Source organism: Prionailurus bengalensis, chromosome F2 (assembly GCF_016509475.1).
Source record: "Prionailurus bengalensis isolate Pbe53 chromosome F2, Fcat_Pben_1.1_paternal_pri, whole genome shotgun sequence".
In the NCBI taxonomy this organism is placed as follows: Eukaryota; Metazoa; Chordata; class Mammalia; order Carnivora; family Felidae; genus Prionailurus; species Prionailurus bengalensis.
This window is the reverse complement of record NC_057353.1, coordinates 44,388,052-44,405,365: the sequence shown is the minus strand read 5'-3', so window position 1 is coordinate 44,405,365 and position 17,314 is coordinate 44,388,052. Positions and strand designations below refer to the sequence as shown.

General features: G+C 41.0%; 2 protein-coding genes, 1 long non-coding RNA gene and 1 other non-coding gene across 8 annotated transcripts in view; 3 read left to right on the top strand and 1 right to left on the bottom strand.

Annotated features, from left to right (window-relative positions):
• Nucleotides 1–16,913, top strand: part of LOC122495645 — a 22,689-nt gene extending 5,776 nt beyond the window's left edge. The window contains exons 2-3 of the long non-coding RNA XR_006300523.1: nt 7,503–7,509; nt 16,885–16,913. This is a non-coding gene — a long non-coding RNA (uncharacterized LOC122495645). The remainder of the gene's footprint in view (nt 1–7,502; nt 7,510–16,884) is intronic.
• RPL30 (ribosomal protein L30) lies at nt 7,755–11,922 on the top strand. Of its 2 annotated transcripts, XM_043601453.1 has the most exons (5): nt 7,756–7,838; nt 7,946–7,997; nt 8,260–8,405; nt 10,959–11,089; nt 11,822–11,922. In XM_043601453.1, exons 2-5 carry the CDS (start codon nt 7,977–7,979, stop codon nt 11,869–11,871), a joined length of 348 nt encoding a protein of 115 aa, XP_043457388.1. In that variant the 5' UTR covers nt 7,756–7,838; nt 7,946–7,976; the 3' UTR covers nt 11,872–11,922. The 2 variants fall into 2 exon arrangements, with proteins under 2 accessions (XP_043457387.1, XP_043457388.1); XM_043601452.1 differs by lacking the exons at nt 10,959–11,089; nt 11,822–11,922 and adding an exon at nt 8,533–8,812 and having other exon boundaries at nt 7,755–7,838.
• Nucleotides 11,516–11,647, top strand: LOC122496137. Its single transcript, XR_006300687.1, has one exon. It is a non-coding gene; the product is annotated as a small nucleolar RNA SNORA72 (small nucleolar RNA).
• MATN2 (matrilin 2) overlaps nt 16,755–17,314 on the bottom strand; it is a 136,497-nt gene continuing 135,937 nt past the window's right edge. For all 4 annotated transcript variants that reach the window (XM_043601445.1, XM_043601447.1, XM_043601446.1 and 1 more), the window contains exon 19: nt 16,755–17,314. In XM_043601445.1, the coding sequence (XP_043457380.1) occupies nt 17,259–17,314 (56 nt within the window). In that variant the 3' untranslated portion in view covers nt 16,755–17,258.

Below are 17,314 nucleotides of genomic sequence, written 5' to 3'. Positions count from 1 at the left end.
ATGAGGGAACACGATTCAGACCATAACACCATCATTACTGATTTGGATGCTCAAATTGCCTGAAATTTGGCATATTTCCTTACACGGGCCATAGGGGTACACAGCTATGGTCTCTACAGTGTATTTAGAGGTCTCCCTCCCTTCCTTCTCTACCCCCCTTCTCCTCCCCTTCCTGCTCCCTTCTCTTCTCACTTTTCTCCTCTTTCTTTCCTTCCTGCAGTGCAGGCCCAACAAAGCCTAGGCCACCCCAGCAATCAATTCACAAATCCCTTCCAGTGAGGAGGAGACTGGGTGTCTTTGAGGAAGTACACTTTACAACATTACAAATACATATTATGACTCTTCTAGCCTTCTATCCAGGGTTACCATGTCCCAAGAGAAGTACTTTTGAGAGTGGCTAAGGATTTGGCTGGATTCCAAGTCCCTGAGTAAATTGACAGGATTAGTGAAAGGAAGTTTAGGGGGAGAGGTATGTGAATGGACCTGGCAGAATAGACCAAAATTTGGGGGAATATTTATGTCTTATATAAATGCTATCAAAAGGCTGTTAGGTTGGGCTGTCCTAACAAAATGCCATAAACTGGGTGGCTTAAATAACATACTTATTTCTCACAGTTCTGGAGCCTGGGAAGTCTAATATCAAGGTACCGGCCAATTTGGTTTCTAGTGAGAACTCTTTTTGGCTTGCAGGTGGCAACCTTCTCGCTGTGTCCTCACATAGGGGTTGGGGTGGAATCTTCCTCCTATAAGGCCACAGCCCTAACAGATTAGGGCCCCACCCTTATGACCTCATTTAACCTTAACTACCTCCTAAACCCTACCTCCCCATTTAGTCACATTGAGGGTAAGGGATTCCACATATGAATGGGGGAGGGAGGGGACACAAGTCAGTCCAGAGCAGGTTCCCACTTCAGCCGACGCTTTTGTAAGTTAAAGTCACATTTAATTTTATTTAGCTAGTGAAATTTTTCAAAACTCCATTCTTCCTCAAAAGAGCTGCAATAACTTACAGATTTTGTTTTGAGTTTATTTATTTATTTTGAAAGAAGGGGAGGAGGGGCAGAGAGAGAGAGAATCCCAAGCAGGTTCCGTGCTGTCAGCACAGAGTCTGATGCGGGGCTCGATCCCACGAACCATGAGATCATAACCTGACCTGAATTCGAGAGTCGGATGCTCAACCGACTGAGCTACCCAGGTACCCCAAGATTGGTTAAATATGAACACTAACTTGAAATTCTCTGAGTCCTAATGTTTTCATGCTTACTGAGCCCAGTTAAGTTTCCTCCTTTCCCCATCAATTATTTTTTGACTGGGGTATCTTACTTTTCCTTGAAGATAATTTGTCAGCCAAGCCGTGGTCTCTTCCATTTTTCTTCAGAGGAAGCATTTTATAATCAGGTGAGTAATACTAATCAGGTGTCCTGTGGATGTTAGAAAGTCTTTCTCATGAGCCACCTCAAGTCTTGCTCAATGAACTCAGGAATAAAATGGCTCTAAGAACAGGGAGAGAAGCCATATATATGCTCAATACCATGTTCCTCCACTTAACACGGTTTTCCTGGGTAAGTGCCCAGTTTGCCAGCAGCAGTAAGAGTAACCAAGTGTAAGCCTCCAAAATGGCACCTATAATTTGAGGGGACCTATCAGCCACCTTGTGAAAGAGTGATCAGACCTCTTTTGAAGCACTAGAAAATCTTTATTTTAATAGATAGTGGATTATGTTTGCTTTTCCTGCACTTCAGGCCCCTGGCAGCACCATCCATTAGTGGATGGTATCATCAAGACATTACACACCAAGACAACACATTCGGTGTATCTTATTAAATAACTCACTTTACTATGAGACAAGTAATGTAATAGGTTAATTTCTGTGTGATTTACTGGTCTTCTCGTCTACCTCAATAGCCAGAAGCAGCTAAACCCATAGGATGATGGAAGGGCACAGTAAACACTCCCTTATGGCACCAACCAAGATAAAACCCCTTTGAAGGTTGGAGTGCTATCCTGTGGTTTGCAGAGTGTTCTGAACCAGTGACTAATAAATGGTACTGCTTCTCCCATGACCAGTATGCACACATCTGGGTCTTACTCTCCAAGCTTCCTGTTCACTTGGTAAACTACAACATAATTTTCCTTTTATGCTTAACTGAGCTAGTTTGTTTCTGTTGCTCACAACTTAAGTATCTAGACTAATATACAATGATTACCCTACCTCCCCCTCTCCATGACTATTCTCCTTCTTAACAATTACCTGTCCTGTCTTATTCTTGATAATACCTGAACATACCTGATACTGCGATTTTAAATGCTAATAGTACCTTGATTGAGTTGTATCTTGAAAGCATAGTTCCTAAGTCTTTTCACCTCCAAGGAGTCCTTTTATCATTTTTCTTCGACATACTCATGTTTTGATGTCACAAATTTGCATTTATTATTTCTCCATTAGCTAACCAGTGACATTTTCTGATCTGCATGACATAGTTACATCATGTATAGTATTAAGTTAATTAAGTTCCAGTTAAAAGCAAAAAACATCAGTGTCAATCTGTGTATTACAGCTTTATTAAGGATAAAAGTACATGTACATGGAAGGCTTTTCAAATTACTGAATATGTAAAATGTTATTATGGACACGTAGAAACATAGTAACCCCATTTATACTAAAATTTCAAAAATGGACTCTAAGAAATATAAAATAATCCAAAGACATTTATAGACACTACTTTCCCAAAATGTCACCCCTCTATAGTAAAATAGTGAATGAAGTATTCTGGGTTCTTTGTATCCAAGAATATAAAAAACCTATGCTCCTTGGATGGAAAAATGGTTTAAAAAAAAAAAAAAAAAGGAGAAAGCATTTCCCTGGCTTATTTTTAATCCAGTGCAGTCTGGAGCATTCCTAGTCTGAACAGAAAGGGGAACAGAAGAAATATTTTGGATTCCTTATTATTGTGGAGGCAGAAAGGGAGCAGAGGAATAGGTAGCATTCATTCCCCTTTGTCCTCTAATGGTTCAGAATTCTTATATTGGTCTATGTGTGTTTAGCTAGTCAAAAGGTCACCAACATTCATTCAGTTTACAGGATCTTTTCACTTGGATTCACTGTCCCTCCCTCACCAGATTTCTGAGCATGTTTAATGTCTGGGTGACTTAAGAATGTGAAGGTTGAGTTAGACAAATAGAGTTCCAAATTACAGCTGACCCTTGAACAACACTGATTTGAACTGGAAGGGTCCACTTATATGTGGATTTTTTTTTTTTCCAATACAGAACTGTGATGTATTTACTCTTATGATTTTCTTAGGAACATATTCTTTTCTCATTTACTTTATTGTAAGTATATAGTATATAATACATAGAATATAAAAAATACATTATCTGACTGTTTATGTTATTGATAAGGCTCTTCTGGTCAACAGGAGGCTATTAGTAGTTAAGTTTTTTAGGAGTCAAAAGTTATACAATGGGCTTTTGAAAATGTGGGGGGTCGGTGCCTCTGACCTCTGAGTTGTTCAAGGGTCACCTGTATTAATGGGCCACTTCCTAATCTGGACACTAAGTAATAGCAATGATAATGAATATGATAGTTTTAACTGCTTAAGGGGATGGGCCAGTGTACTGAATCAATGAATATCACATGAACTTGTTAGTATTTGCTCTAACCAGGAATGCAGCCTGTCACTTTTAATTCCCATAGCAAGTATAAACCAAAAGCACAATGAATGCAGGTGCCTGCAGAGTTCTCAGAATCTTGGAGCAGCGATTTTGGTGAATGGAAATCCAAAGCCTTGTGTTAATTCTATTCTGTCACATATACCTGTTGGTATTTTTTCAAAATCACTCTGAAATGCTACAGATGGGCATCCAGAAAAAAAGAAAATAATATCTAATGGCAAAGTCCTTTCTTAAAGCATATTTCCCAACTTTTTAGTATGATGATTTTCAAACTCAAGAAAGTTGAATAATACACCCAATACCTAAATACCCTCCACTTTAAATTCAACAATTGTTAACACTTTGCTGCATTTGCTCTACCCAACTGTCTACCTTCATTTATTTTAGGACTTTATTTACATTTATTTTAGCAATTCAAAAATAAGTTGCAGATAATCATGACACTTCATCTGTAAATACTTCAACATACATCTCTTTAGAATGAGGACATGATTTAAAGCACCCATTTTTAATAACAGTAAGAGTAATATTTTAACACAAGGGTCAGCAAAGTATGGCCTGCAGGCCAAATTTGGCCGGCTGCCTGATTCTGTAAATAAAGTTTTATTGGAACACGGCCATTATATATTGCTTATGGTTGCTTTTGTTTTTTTGGGTTTTTTTGTTTTTTTTTTTTAAATTTTTTTTCAACGTTTATTTATTTTTGGGACAGAGAGAGACAGAGCTTGAACGGGGGAGGGGCAGAGAGAGAGGGAGATGCAGAATCGGAAACAGGCTCCAGGCTCTGAGCCATCAGCCCAGAGCCCGACGCGGGGCTCGAACTCACAGACGGCGAGATTGTGACCTGGCTGAAGTCGGACGCTTAACCGACTGCGCCACCCAGGCGCCCCTTTTTTTTTTTTTTTTTGCTTATGGCTGCTTTTGTGAAACAGCAGAGCTGAGTAGTTGCCTCGTAGAACATATGGCCTCAAAGGCCTAAAATATTTATTATATGACTCCATAGAAAAAGTTTGCCAATTTCTGCTCTAATAAAATACAAAGGTGGGAAATTTAATTAACAATTTTTTAATTTTAGAAAGACCAAGTGAGCGGGTGAGAGGGACAGAGGGAAAGAGAGAGAATCTTTTAAAATTTATTTATTTGAGAGAAAGAGAGAGTACAAACAGGGCAGGAGCAGAGAGAAGGAGAGAGAGAGAAGCCCAAGCAGGTTCCAGACTGTCAGCCCAGAGCCCGATGCAGGGCATGAACCCACAAACTTTGAGATCATGACCTGAGCTGAAGCTGGATGCTTAACCAACTAAGCCACCCAGGTGCCCCAACAGAGAGAATCTTAAGCAGACTCCGCACCATCAGCACAGACCCCAATGTGGAGTTGGATCCCATGACCCTGGGATCAAGACCTGAGCTGACATCAAGAGTTGGATATATAACCAACTGAGCCACCCAGGCGCCACAATTTTATAAAATCTTCTTGAGCCAAAAGATTTGACTGTCATTTTTGTATTGCAAGTGTTTCTTCCCCTAGTGCATAGGTTTTATGATGTTGTGAATGACTTTAGGTATGGGGGGGTGGCTGTGCTGGGGAGGTTGGGAGGTTAGGGAAGTAGGAGTTGGATTGAGGAAGAGAACTAATATTCACTGCCCATTTATTCTGTACTATGGGCTATGCTAGATGTTTTATACACCATTACATTTATTGTGATCCTCGCAACAATACTATGAAGTAGACATATTATTCTAGTTTTCTGATGAAGAAACTGAGGCTTAGAACCTTTAGACAATTTGCCCCAAGTCATGCAGATATTAAATAAAAAACCTAGAACCTGGGGTGCCTTGGCGGCTCAGTCGGTGAAGTGTCCAACTTGGCTCAGGTCATGATCTCATGGTCCGTGGGTTCAATACCCTTGTTCTGCTCTGTGCTGACAGCTCAGAGCCTGGAGCCTACTTCGGATGTGTCTCCCTCTCTCTCTGTCCCTCCCCCACTTGCACTCTATCTCAAAAATAAACCAAAAAAAAAAAAAAAAAAAAAAAAAAAGGAAAAGAAAAACAAAAACCAAGAACCTAAATCTGTCTCCATAGAGATAACAGCAAAATCCATTAAGATCCCCTAGGAAGAATTCTCAAATATTTTGTGGTCATGTTTCATACATAAAATAAGTGTTTTGGGCTTCTCTGTCTTCCAATTCAAAATAATAATAAGATCCCTGGAAGAAAGCAACTAAGGCCTTTCTTTAAAGTATAGAGAGGACATATATAGTAAGGACCAGAAACTTGGTAACATATAATGAAAAGTACCCCAGGAAAGTCATATCAAGTACTTCAATCATTTAATCTCTAAAATGGGGGTGATCTCTATCCTGATTACTTTGGGAGAAAGTTAGTATTAAAAAGCTTTGAAAATATAGGGCTCAGTATAAAAGTGCAAGGCTTCATAATTTAGTTTATGTCTTTACCTAAGCAGGCATGCCTCAAAAACAACTTGCCCATCTCATTCTTCAGTTGTGTGTGTGTGTGTTTAAAAGTAACCTTTACCCACAACATGGGACTCAAACTCATGACACTAAGATCAAGAGGAGTCATATGCTCTACCTACTGAGCCAGTCTGGCGCCCCTCATTCTTTAGGTCCTTACTCCTCAAATTCTAGTATTTATAAGAATCACTGAGGCTGCTTATTAAAATGATTCCCAAGCCCCACCAAACACTTCTTCCACATACCTGGGTGGGGTCCAAGAGTCAGAATTCAAGGTGATTCTGAATTACGTGATCTGGGAGCCATTCTTTGAGAAATATTGTTTTCAGATATAACTGATGTTTCACAAGATCTATTTAAATCACCACTTTATGATTAATAAGGAACTTTACATAATGCATGCTGTGAAATAATTCAAGTAGTACTGAAATATTTAAGGTAAAAAATGTCCTCTCACCACCCACTTTTCTCATATCTTATCCAGTGGTAAGTTTTGATGATTAGCTTTCCAGACTTGAATTTTGTATGCATATACAAACACATGTATTGGTTTGTTTATATATATACATTATATATTATACATATATACATACATACAGAATGATGAGCATTTGGGGCGCCCCGGGGGGGCTCAATCGGTTAAGCATCCCACTTCGGCTCAGGTCATGATCTTGCAGTCCGTGGGTTCGAGCCTACAGTCAGGCTCTGTGCTGACAGCTCAGAGCCTGGAGCCTGCTTCAGATTCTGTGTCTTCCTCTCTCTCTGCCCCTTCCCCGCTCGTGTTCGGTCTCGGTCTCTCTCTCTCAAAAATAAACATTAAAGAAAAAAATAACAAAAAAAATGAGCATGTTTCTGATTTCCTTTGCTATCAAAAATGATACCAAAATATCCTTGTTCACATGTCTTTGAGCAACTGTGACTGTTTCTGATTCCTAAAAGTTGACACATAATGACAGCTTACCTATTGGTCCGATTTTACATTTTTGGTGCTGGTACATTTTGGAAGCTCTGTGCTTCCTATTTTGAATGATCCTTCACTGGCCATTTATATCAAGGTCCAACGTTCACAACAAAAAGATTTCTAAATTAGACCTGTTTATTGCTCTCTGTTGCAAACTGAACTTACAAGGTCTCACTAACACCGCCACTTAAGAGGTGAGTTTGGGGAAGACAGCGCGGGGGCGCCACCGTTCTCCGAGAGGCCGGCAACTTGGGCGAAGACAGGGGAGGGCACACAGCTGCTTCGGCCCGCGCGGAACTGACGCGGGAAGGTAGACCCGGGAGCGGAGGCGCACCGAAGTCTTCCTCGAGTCTCCCCACGAGCCGCGGCTTCGGTACAGACGAGTTCAGCGGCAGCAAGACCGTGAATCCAGCCGCCTCTTCTCACCGCCCCTCCCGCCTCACCCTCAGTCGGCTTCTCTAACTCCCGCCCCGTTCGACGTTCCTCGAGTCTGCAGCTGGGAGCAACACACTGACACAGCTTTAAGTCCCGCAGCAAGAGAAGGCACAGAACCCCACCGCCACTCTAACTGGCTGTACTAACAGCGACCTGCAGCAGCCCTCCTCTTCTTGCCCTGCCCCTTCCGCTTGTGACTTACTTCCGGTTCCGGCGTCCCGGCTTTGCAGTGAAGAGCTTTGCATTGTGGGAACTCTTTCCTTTCTCTCTCTCGGCCATTTTGGCGGTTGCCTCTGGTGAGTGGGCTCTGCGGGGCCGAGGTGCGGGCCGCACTGGCAGCGCAGTGAGTTGCTCTTTGGAGTTCCGATCCTAAACGACCTGTCCTGTCCTTTGTACGTTCTAGGTTGGGTCCGCCCCGCACCTAAGGCAGGAAGATGGTGGCCGCAAAGAAGACGGTGAGTGAAGCGGGGCAGGGCCGGAAGCCGATTCACGTGGAGGAATGTCTAGGCCGGGGTGCGCTGATGTGAGCACACCGGGGAGACAGCATGCTCACTGGCTTGGAGGGACCCGAGAGGAAACCGAGCGGTCCTCTCAGTGACTTGGGACCCTAGACTTAGGAGGTTTTTCTTAAAGGGGTCAGCTTCCAAAAAGCTGGATTCTGTTTTGAGATGGTTAAAAACAAGGCCTTCAGGTCCGTGTTAAATGTTTGCCTTTTAGAAAAAGTCGCTGGAGTCCATCAACTCTAGGCTCCAACTCGTTATGAAAAGTGGGAAGTACGTGTTGGGGTACAAGCAGACTCTGAAAATGATCAGACATGGCAAAGCGAAACTGGTCATCCTCGCCAACAACTGCCCAGCCTTGAGGTAATCAATCCAAGGAACCTTGAGTGTGTGTATCGTCCACTGCATTTTCATCGAAGTGAATATCCAGGAGTGTAAGCTTGGGCAATCGGGGTAGCACTAACTCGGCTTTATGTAAAATTTGTTTTAGGAGCGAGCACCTGCAGAAAATTTACGAATGCTTCTGTGGTGTTTGGGCCTTGAACCCCCCCCACCTCACCCCCCCCCCCCCCATCATGTTTTCTCTTTGTAAGCTTATATTTTGGAGAAGTGTGGCAAGAAGGGGAAAAACCATGGAACGTCAAACTTTGAGGGAGGCACAGAAATTTGTTTTTCCATGTATTTTGTGTCATGCCTTTTTGGTCATTCTTAAAAAGTACTCCGTTTTGGGGCGCCTGGGTGGCTCAGTCGCTTGAGCGTCCAGCTTCGGCTCAGGTCGTGGTCTTGCGGTTCGTGAGCTCCGCATCGGGCTCTGTGCTAACAGCTCAGAGCCTGGAGCTGCTTCCGATTCTGTGTCTCCCTCTCTCTCTCTGCTCCTCCCCTGCTCATGCTCTGTCTCTCTCTCTCTCTCTTTCAAAAATAAATAAACATTAAAAAAATTTTTTTTAAAGTACTCCGTTTTGGGGGCTGCCTGGGTGGTTTAATCAGTTAAGTGTCCACTCTTGATTTTGCTCAGGTCATGATCTCAGGGTTAGTGGGTTAGTGGTTCCAGCCCAGCATAGGGCTCTGTGCTGACAGTTTGGAGCCAGCTTGGGATTTTTTCCCTTTCTCTCTGCCCCTCCCCTGCTCTCTCTCTCTCTCTCAAAAATAAATAAGTTTTTTAAAAAAGTATTCCCATTTTTTGAACTTGTTACTGTATAGTAAAACTAAGGTAAGAAAAACTCAGGCTGTCTGTGGAGCTACAGGTTCCTAGTTCCCCAAGTTTTTGCTTGACTTCACTGTTTTGAAATTGAACTTAGCATGGAAAATAAGTTAAAGAGACTTGGACTGTACAGAATATAAGCCATGTGATCAGTCTGCTACACTGCATTGAGTTTTTTCTGTGGTAATGCGTAACCTTCTCGTGGCATTTTATATAGGGTGTCTGTACATAATTGGCTTGCCTGGAGTGCTCTGTCCTCCATCCCATCCCATGGTTTGGTCTTCAGGCTTACCTTCTATATCAGTGCTTCTCAAACGTGAATGTGCACACAATTACTGGTAATCTTATTAAATGCAGTTCTGATTTAATGGGTTTGGGATGGGACCTGACATTATGCATTTTTTGTTAATTTTTTTTTAATGTTTATTTTTGAGAGACCAAGTGAGAATGGGGGAGGGGCAGAGAGAGAGAGAGACACACACACAGAATCTGAAGCAGGCTCCAGGCTCTGAGCTGTCAGCACAGAGCCCGAAGCAGGGCTCAAACTCACAAACTGAGAGATTGTGACCTGAGCCAAAGTCAGCCGCTTAATGGATTGAGCCACCCAGGTGCCCCTGAAATTTTTTAAATGTTTATTTGGAGAGAGAGAGAGAGAGAGAGAGAGAGAGTGCCCAGGAGCAGGAAATGGGCTAGAGAGAGGGAGAGCAAGAATCCCAAGCGGGCTCCCCACTGTCAGTGCAGAGCCCTACCAGGGGCCACGAACCATGAAACCATGAGATCGATCGTGACCTGAGCTGAAATAAAGTCAGTGGACACTTAACCATTTGAGCCACCCGGGTGCCTCTGACATTAGGCGGTTTTAACAAGCACCCACACTACTGCTGGTCTGTGGATCCATATTTTGAGTAGTGGCAAGGTTCCGTTAGGACTCTTCTAATTTGTAAAACCATTAATGTTTGTCTACTCAATTGACGCAGAAATGTTAACTTTATGTAAGTAGTATCATTCCCCATCTAGGATTCAGAGCACCAGAGAGTGATAAAAGTGGTTTATCTTTTTTTTACTATTTTTTAAAGTTTATTTATTTTTGAGAGAGCACTAGCGGGGGGGGGGGGGGGGGGGGGGGGGGGAGCAAAGAGAGGGAGAATCCGAAACAGGCTCCGCGATGTTAGCACAGAGCCCAATACAGGGCTTGAACTCAACAAACCTTGAGGTCATGACCTGAGCTAAAACCAAGAGTCCAACGCTTAACTGACTGAGCCACCTGGGCACCTCCAGAAATAGTTTACCTTTGAAACATAACACAGGTTTGGATTCTGGAACCTCCACTTACTGATCTGTGCCTGGATGTCTTTATTAGTTAAAAAAAAAAAAATGAGTATGTTTTACTTAAGAGGTTATTGTGGGATTATGTAAAGTGTCTGATGTGTAGTAAATGCTAAGTAAATATTTTTATTTCACATCCTGCCCTCTTTTCCATAAGCATAGTTATGGTCTTAAACATAGGTATTCAGAAGATATTTGCTGGGTGTCCCATTTCTTAGAAAAGACCAAAGGAAAGGATGGTTTGTATTGGCTAATGGATATGATACTTTTTTTAGGGTGATTATTGATTTGATGACTGTTGGAAGTTAAAACTTCTGAGGGAAATAGTAACATTTAATCTGTCAGTCATTTGGTATGGCATTTATTTATTTGTCTTTTGTTTACCAAAGGAAGTCTGAAATAGAATACTATGCTATGTTGGCCAAAACTGGTGTCCATCACTACAGTGGCAATAATATTGAATTGGGCACAGCGTGTGGGAAATACTACAGAGTGTGCACACTGGCTATTATTGATCCAGGTATGTTTTTTAAGTCATAAAAGAATTTTCCCTTTATAATGTAATTACAAGTACTCTTTGGTATACAAATATCTTTGCTAACTAAGTTCAGATATTCAGAATATGGATATATGGCAAGGGATATCCTGTAGTTTTATTTCACAGAAAATTGATAACGGATATAAGTACGTTATGATAGGTCTTGGTGTAAATGAAGTTTTTTTACTTTGAGATTATGAAAATTGTTTGAAGCCCTTAAAATTTAGGACCTTGGTAAAGGTGAAATTATAAAGGGGGGAGGAGGGATCAAATGAAATAGTAGAAAGGAATCCTTACTGGCTGCCTAAGGACAGATGGGTAAAGATTCAGTTGAGAAAAAGAAGTGGCTACAAATACAGATCATGTTATATTTTAGAACTTAGGAGTTTTTAATTAATTCATAAAAGACTGCGAATATTCTCGCTGTTCTGATTTTGTAATAATCAGGGCAGGCTAAACATTCGCTATATTAAGACCATGCATGTGTCCCCAGACTTAGTTCTTTCCCTAGGTCTGGTTTTATCAATGCTGGTGATAAACCAAGTCTGACTTACATGATGCATCGTGGAAAATGTCTGTGACTCTAGGTATCTGATCATCCTTGAGAAATGACAGCAAATCTAGTGTAACAACTTTTGAAGATAACCATTGCCAATGTGATGATTACCAGTTGCCATTAAACAAATTGTAAAACTGTTATGTCTTATTTTCCAGGTGATTCTGATATCATTCGAAGCATGCCAGAACAGACTGGTGAAAAGTAAATCACGTAAAATTTTTCGTTAATAAAATTGGCTAGAGCTTGTTTTAAAAAACTGTATTCATTTCCGTTATTTTCTTTGTATCTTTCTGTTCCCATACATTTTCCTGAGGATAGAATTTGAGAGGATGAGGCACTTAGATACGGTGGCAAGACTTGGGTTAGTAGCTGTACATCTCAGTTGCCATTTTCCTTTTTATAAAGGGAGTGCAGAGTTCCTTTCCTATACTAGATTTTTAAGAGATTCCAATCTTGGAATATTGTTGGCATTTTTTATTTGAATATGTTTGAGAGGCAGCAAAGATCAATACCCAGAATTTAACCAGAATTGCAATTCATAAGGCAGCGTATATCTACAAATGAGTAGCAGAGAGGATTAATGAAATATCCTCACCTGAAATGTTTTCATTCTGAGAAAAGTTCTATTGAACTTTAATGAAGAAGGATTTTTCCAAAGGGTGTGTAGTGGTTCAGGTAGAAGAAATGTACTTAGAGCCCCTCAGAATAATCCCAGGCCTTCAATAAGTGCTAAATCCAGTTGCCCAACATTTGTTTTATATAATTTTATTCCTGGAAGATAGCACTGTGAAGTGTTTGGTGTTCAGATTTTTAGGAAGCTGCATACTACGTCTTCCATGTATGTCCATTGGAACCCTTTTCCCACATTTCCCTTGGAACATTCTCAGGAGTTAATTAGGGGAAAATACTGTAGATATATCTTGACTTACAGAGTCAAATGTTGCTGGTGGGGTATACTGTATGCAGTGCTGTGCTCTAAGGCTGCAAAAGTGTCAGAAGTAACCATATCATATCGTTTGGACTTCAGATGATCCAAAACTGGGTAGTAGATGAGTGAGACCTTGATGAGGCCGTCAATATGCTCTGGAATGTCACAAGACTTTTTTTTTTTGTTTCTTTTGGGAGCTGAGCATGCCAGTGGGGGAGGGGCAGAGAATCTTAAGCAGGCGCCACACCACCTGCCCGAAATCCAGCGCCTTGGGGCTCCATCTCAGGAACTGCAAGATTGTGACCAGAGCAGCCTGACATTTCACCCACTGAACTACCGGGCACCCCTGAGGCTTTAATTGCTGTGGTAACCATGGATGGGTCAGATTCCCAGTTTCATAGAAGGGGGAATGGGTCTCTTTCAAGATAACATTACATAATTTTAGTTTATGTCTGGAATTTGATGTTATGGATACCATGTGAAGAGTAGCTGTTACCAACTAGTTTTACTGGTTCGTCAGTTACTCAGTATTTCTCAGTTTGGGAGCACTACCGACATATTTCAATGGGATAATTCTTTGTTGTGGAGGGCTGAATACTGCTGGATATTTCTTATTCATGTTTCTTCCATATTGTAATGACACCCCCAAATGTTACCCCATGTTTTCAAAGTAGCATCTCCTGGCCAACAGCCACAGAGATATGAAAATCTAAAAATTTTTAATGTTTTTTTAATGTTCTATTTTTGAGAGAGAGAGAGAGAGTGAGGGAGGGGCAGAGAGTGAGGGAGACACAGGATCTGAAGCAGGCTCCAGGCTCTGAGCTGCCAGGACAGAGCCTGATGCAGGGCTCAAACTCATGAACTGTGAGATCATGACCTGAGCTGAAGTTGGACCCTTAACCGACTGAGACACCCAGGTGCCCCTGTAAATGTTCTTAAGTGCTCCTATCTTCATATCCAGAGACTGGTATCCCCAAGGTGGTTTAAAATGTTTCAAATCTGTCAGATAAGACTTGCTTGGTCAGACTACTGCTGGTCTCTAATGCCATTAGTCTGTTCCTTAGTTAAAAATGGTTGCCCTTGGTTAAGGAAGTTTGTGGTGCTTATTTTCTACTTGATAACTTTTGCCTTTCAAATTGAGCTTGCAGCTACTGGGGTAATTTTTGGATTATTTTTCCCTCCAGTTTGACCAGTTACAATTTAGTTAAGGGGTGTACCTGAAAGAATACATTGTTGCCAATACCAGGGTACCATTTCTTTGTAAGGATTCTGTTGCAGGACTTGTGGCTGCAGGCATTTTGGAGCGATGGCTTTTAGGAAATAATTGGTGATTTTTAGGGGCTTCTAGGTAGTGATAATATGCTCTAAGGTCATTCGGATTTTGCCTTTTCTTTATATGTGCTTTTCGTGCACTCCTTGTTTTAAGCAAGAAAGGAATTTACAGTTCAGAGAAAACGAGTTTAAAGCTAGTAGATAGGAAATGTATCTCACCCATTCTGGCCTGGGACAGCTGTGATGAAGTGCCATTAAAATGCTGCCAGAATGGGAGAAAATACCACTGGTCAGGAAGATCTGGGAAGGTCTAAGTTGGCATTTTTAAATGTAATTTTCCGATTATAATCAAAGTAATGTGTTTGGCTAGGAAGCTCTCTTATGCAGGGGATTGTGGGAAATTCCAGCCAAATGGATTTATTCCATACTTGTACTGAGTTGTTACGTCTGGAGATAAAAATGTCGGAAAGAAGAGGTTGGTCATTGTGGAGTGTATTAATTGTAATCGGTGTGGTATGGTGGCAGAGGCAAAAGGTATGTAGAGAAGAAAACAAACTTGAGGCTGGTGGCCATGAATGCAATGAGTTGGGCCTTCTGGAAGATCTGGTTCATGGAAAATTCTCTTTGCTTTGTTGCAAATCTTCCAGCTGCCCCTTAGATGTATGCTCCCCCTGTGTGCAGAGGCATCTGATTTCCTTCCCCTCCTTTTCCAGGCCTACTCCAACATCCTCTTCCAGTCTAGATGGGGTGCCTCTGAATTACCATAGAACCTTTTTTTATAACATTAGCTACATTTGTTTCTCTCTAAACTAAGATCCTAGAGGACAGAGACTCTGCATTTTCAACTCTGTTATCACTTAGGAGTTCAAACAGGGTGAATAATGACTTTAGGGTTTAAACATTGAATTCTCATTGATATGCTTGTGGCTTTCCAGGCCAGAATTTCATCTTTGTCTTGTTTATAGTAGGTCTTGAACATCTTGTACATTTACTATAATTTACTATTCCTATCTCTTTGCTTCAAAAGGTAATTTAGGAGTAGGAATCTTCCAAAGTACTTTCCTCAGGGTAAGGTAAGCAAAGCATTCATTTGCTCAACATATACTTAAATTACCTTCTTTGTGTCAGATAATTCTAGGAGGCTGAAGAATAAAAACATAAGTAGTGTACATGTTAAGCCATTTAATCCTCTTGACAATCCATTGAGATAGTACCGTTAGTCCCATTTGACAGATGAAGAAAGCAAGGCCTGGAAAAGTCACACAAATAATGAAACCTGAATGTAAAACTTTTAACACCTGAGACATATGTACAAATAACAAAACAAGGAAAATGGGGAAGTATTTCAGATTCTAGATAATCTTAAATATCTTGGATTAATATGTAAATGTGATGAATTGGTTGGAGACCTTTTTTTCTTATGAAGGCATGTTCCTTCCCAATATGAAGAAAGTTGAAAACCTTATGATGAAATGTAATGAAGTAGGGGGAGGTACAGTCTAGAGCCACTAGGGGGAGCAGGGACTCAACAAAAAGTGAAGTACAACTGTGCCAAGGAAGCAATGCCTGAACTAGAAGTGTATCTCAGAAGGTAAGGCCAACCCAAATCAATACTTCCTTATGAAAACCTGTTTTCAGGGTCAACTGGATGACTCAAATATAAATATAAACTGAGGTTTGATACTTTGAACCACACAACTTTTATACTTAAATTCCAGTGATTTTCAGATAGGATTGAAGCTTAGATGTTCTCACTCTACCACACTGCCTTTTGGGAGGACATTCTGATGAAAACACTCATTTTAAAATATTTAAACAAGCATACTAAAGGTGTTTCATTTAAAAAGCATCATTTGGCCTCAAATACAGTAGCTTCCATGGGAAGGATGTCATGTTGGGGGTCTTCATTTCTTCATGAAGTTGTTACCTGTATTGTTTCCTGCTGCTCTAAGTGCTTTGAAAGACTTGATGTCTCCTTTGACCCTTATATTCCAACTTTCTTTTTTTCTCAGGGATGTGAGATCATGCAATCATGACCAGAAACCAAGAGCCAGATGCTCAACAGACTGAGCCACTGGGTTCCCTGATTTATTTTTTTCTTTTAGTAGGCTTCACACCCAGTGGGAGCCCAATGCAGGGCTCCAACTTATGACCCTGAGATCAAGACTTGAGCTGAGATCAAGAGTCAGATGCTTAGCCTAATAAGCCACCCAGGCGCCCCTAGTACATTCCTTTTATTTTTAAATTATTTTTATTTTTTTTAGTACATTCCTTTTAGATGGAGTAGTTCTGAGGTATGGACTGTGCTACAATTTGACAGTTCTCTTTGTGATGATGATTAGGTTATTTCTAATTTGTAACTTCGAGTAACATTCTGTACAGGTTTCCTTGCCTGTATGTGCTAAAGTCCTCTAGTTAGATGCTGGTAAGTGCAGTTGCTAGAGTGCAGGGTTGTGGGCATTTTTAGTTTCACTAAAATGTCCATTTGCACGAGCATGCCTGTTTGCATTCTCGCTAGTAGTGTACAAGAGCTCCATTTTTTACATCCTTGTCATACATACTAATTTTTGCTAAGCTGATTGTTTTAACTTGCATTTTCCTGATTGCCAGCAAGTTTAAATATTTTTTGAGAGAGAGGGAGAGTGTGTGGAGGAGGGGGGGGAGACAGAATCCTAAGCAGGGTCCATGCAGCACAGAGCCTGACATGGGGCTTGATCCCACAACCCTGGGATCATGATCTGAGCTGAAATCCAGAGTTGGACCCTTAACCAACTGAGTCACCCAGGTGCCCCAAATACTTTTTTTCAAATGCATATTGACCATTTCCCATATACACATACCTTGTGTTTAAAGTTAAACTAGCAATATTTACACAGAAAACCATCCTCTGAAGTGGTGAACTTTAATACTGTATAAAAAAAAAAATCCCAACTTGTTAATTCAAGTACATACGTTCTATGATTTTATGCATACATCCATATACATATATCAAGGTAAAAGTCCAATACAAAAAAATAGCTTTTCCTATGGCCAGTGTTCTACAGAATTCAGACTGCAAACTATTTTGTAGTCAAATGAGATTGCAACACACTAAGGCAGGACAAGGCAAAAGCAAATCAGGTCCACAGTATGTTACAGAATATCTTGCATAGCTTACTTGCTCTCACTTGATAATCGTATTTTAGGATTCTGAAGGATTTTTCTTTCTCAATAAATGTATACAAGTTAGTGTACACTTTTTGTCTTTGTTCTATAGCAAACCAGCTCTCTCAGTACTACTTATGTTTTACTTGACAACCTAGAAGTAACAACAGCCTGAGCTTTGGGGGCTCCGAACTGCTTTCACTGTCAGCCTTGATACGATGTACAAATATGTAGAGCATTTCAAATCCTCATCTGTATCTCAGGCGATTTTCCAGGGCTTCCATCCTCTGTGTCATTTCTTCTA

Coding starts and splice junctions, on each gene's coding strand:
- RPL30 (XM_043601452.1), top strand. CDS start 7,977: ATGGTGGCCGCAAAGAAGACG. Junction 7,998..8,259: donor TGGTGGCCGCAAAGAAGACG/GTGAGTGAAGCG, acceptor TTTGCCTTTTAG/AAAAAGTCGCTGGAGTCCAT. Junction 8,406..8,532: donor AACAACTGCCCAGCCTTGAG/GTAATCAATCCA, acceptor AATTTGTTTTAG/GAGCGAGCACCTGCAGAAAA.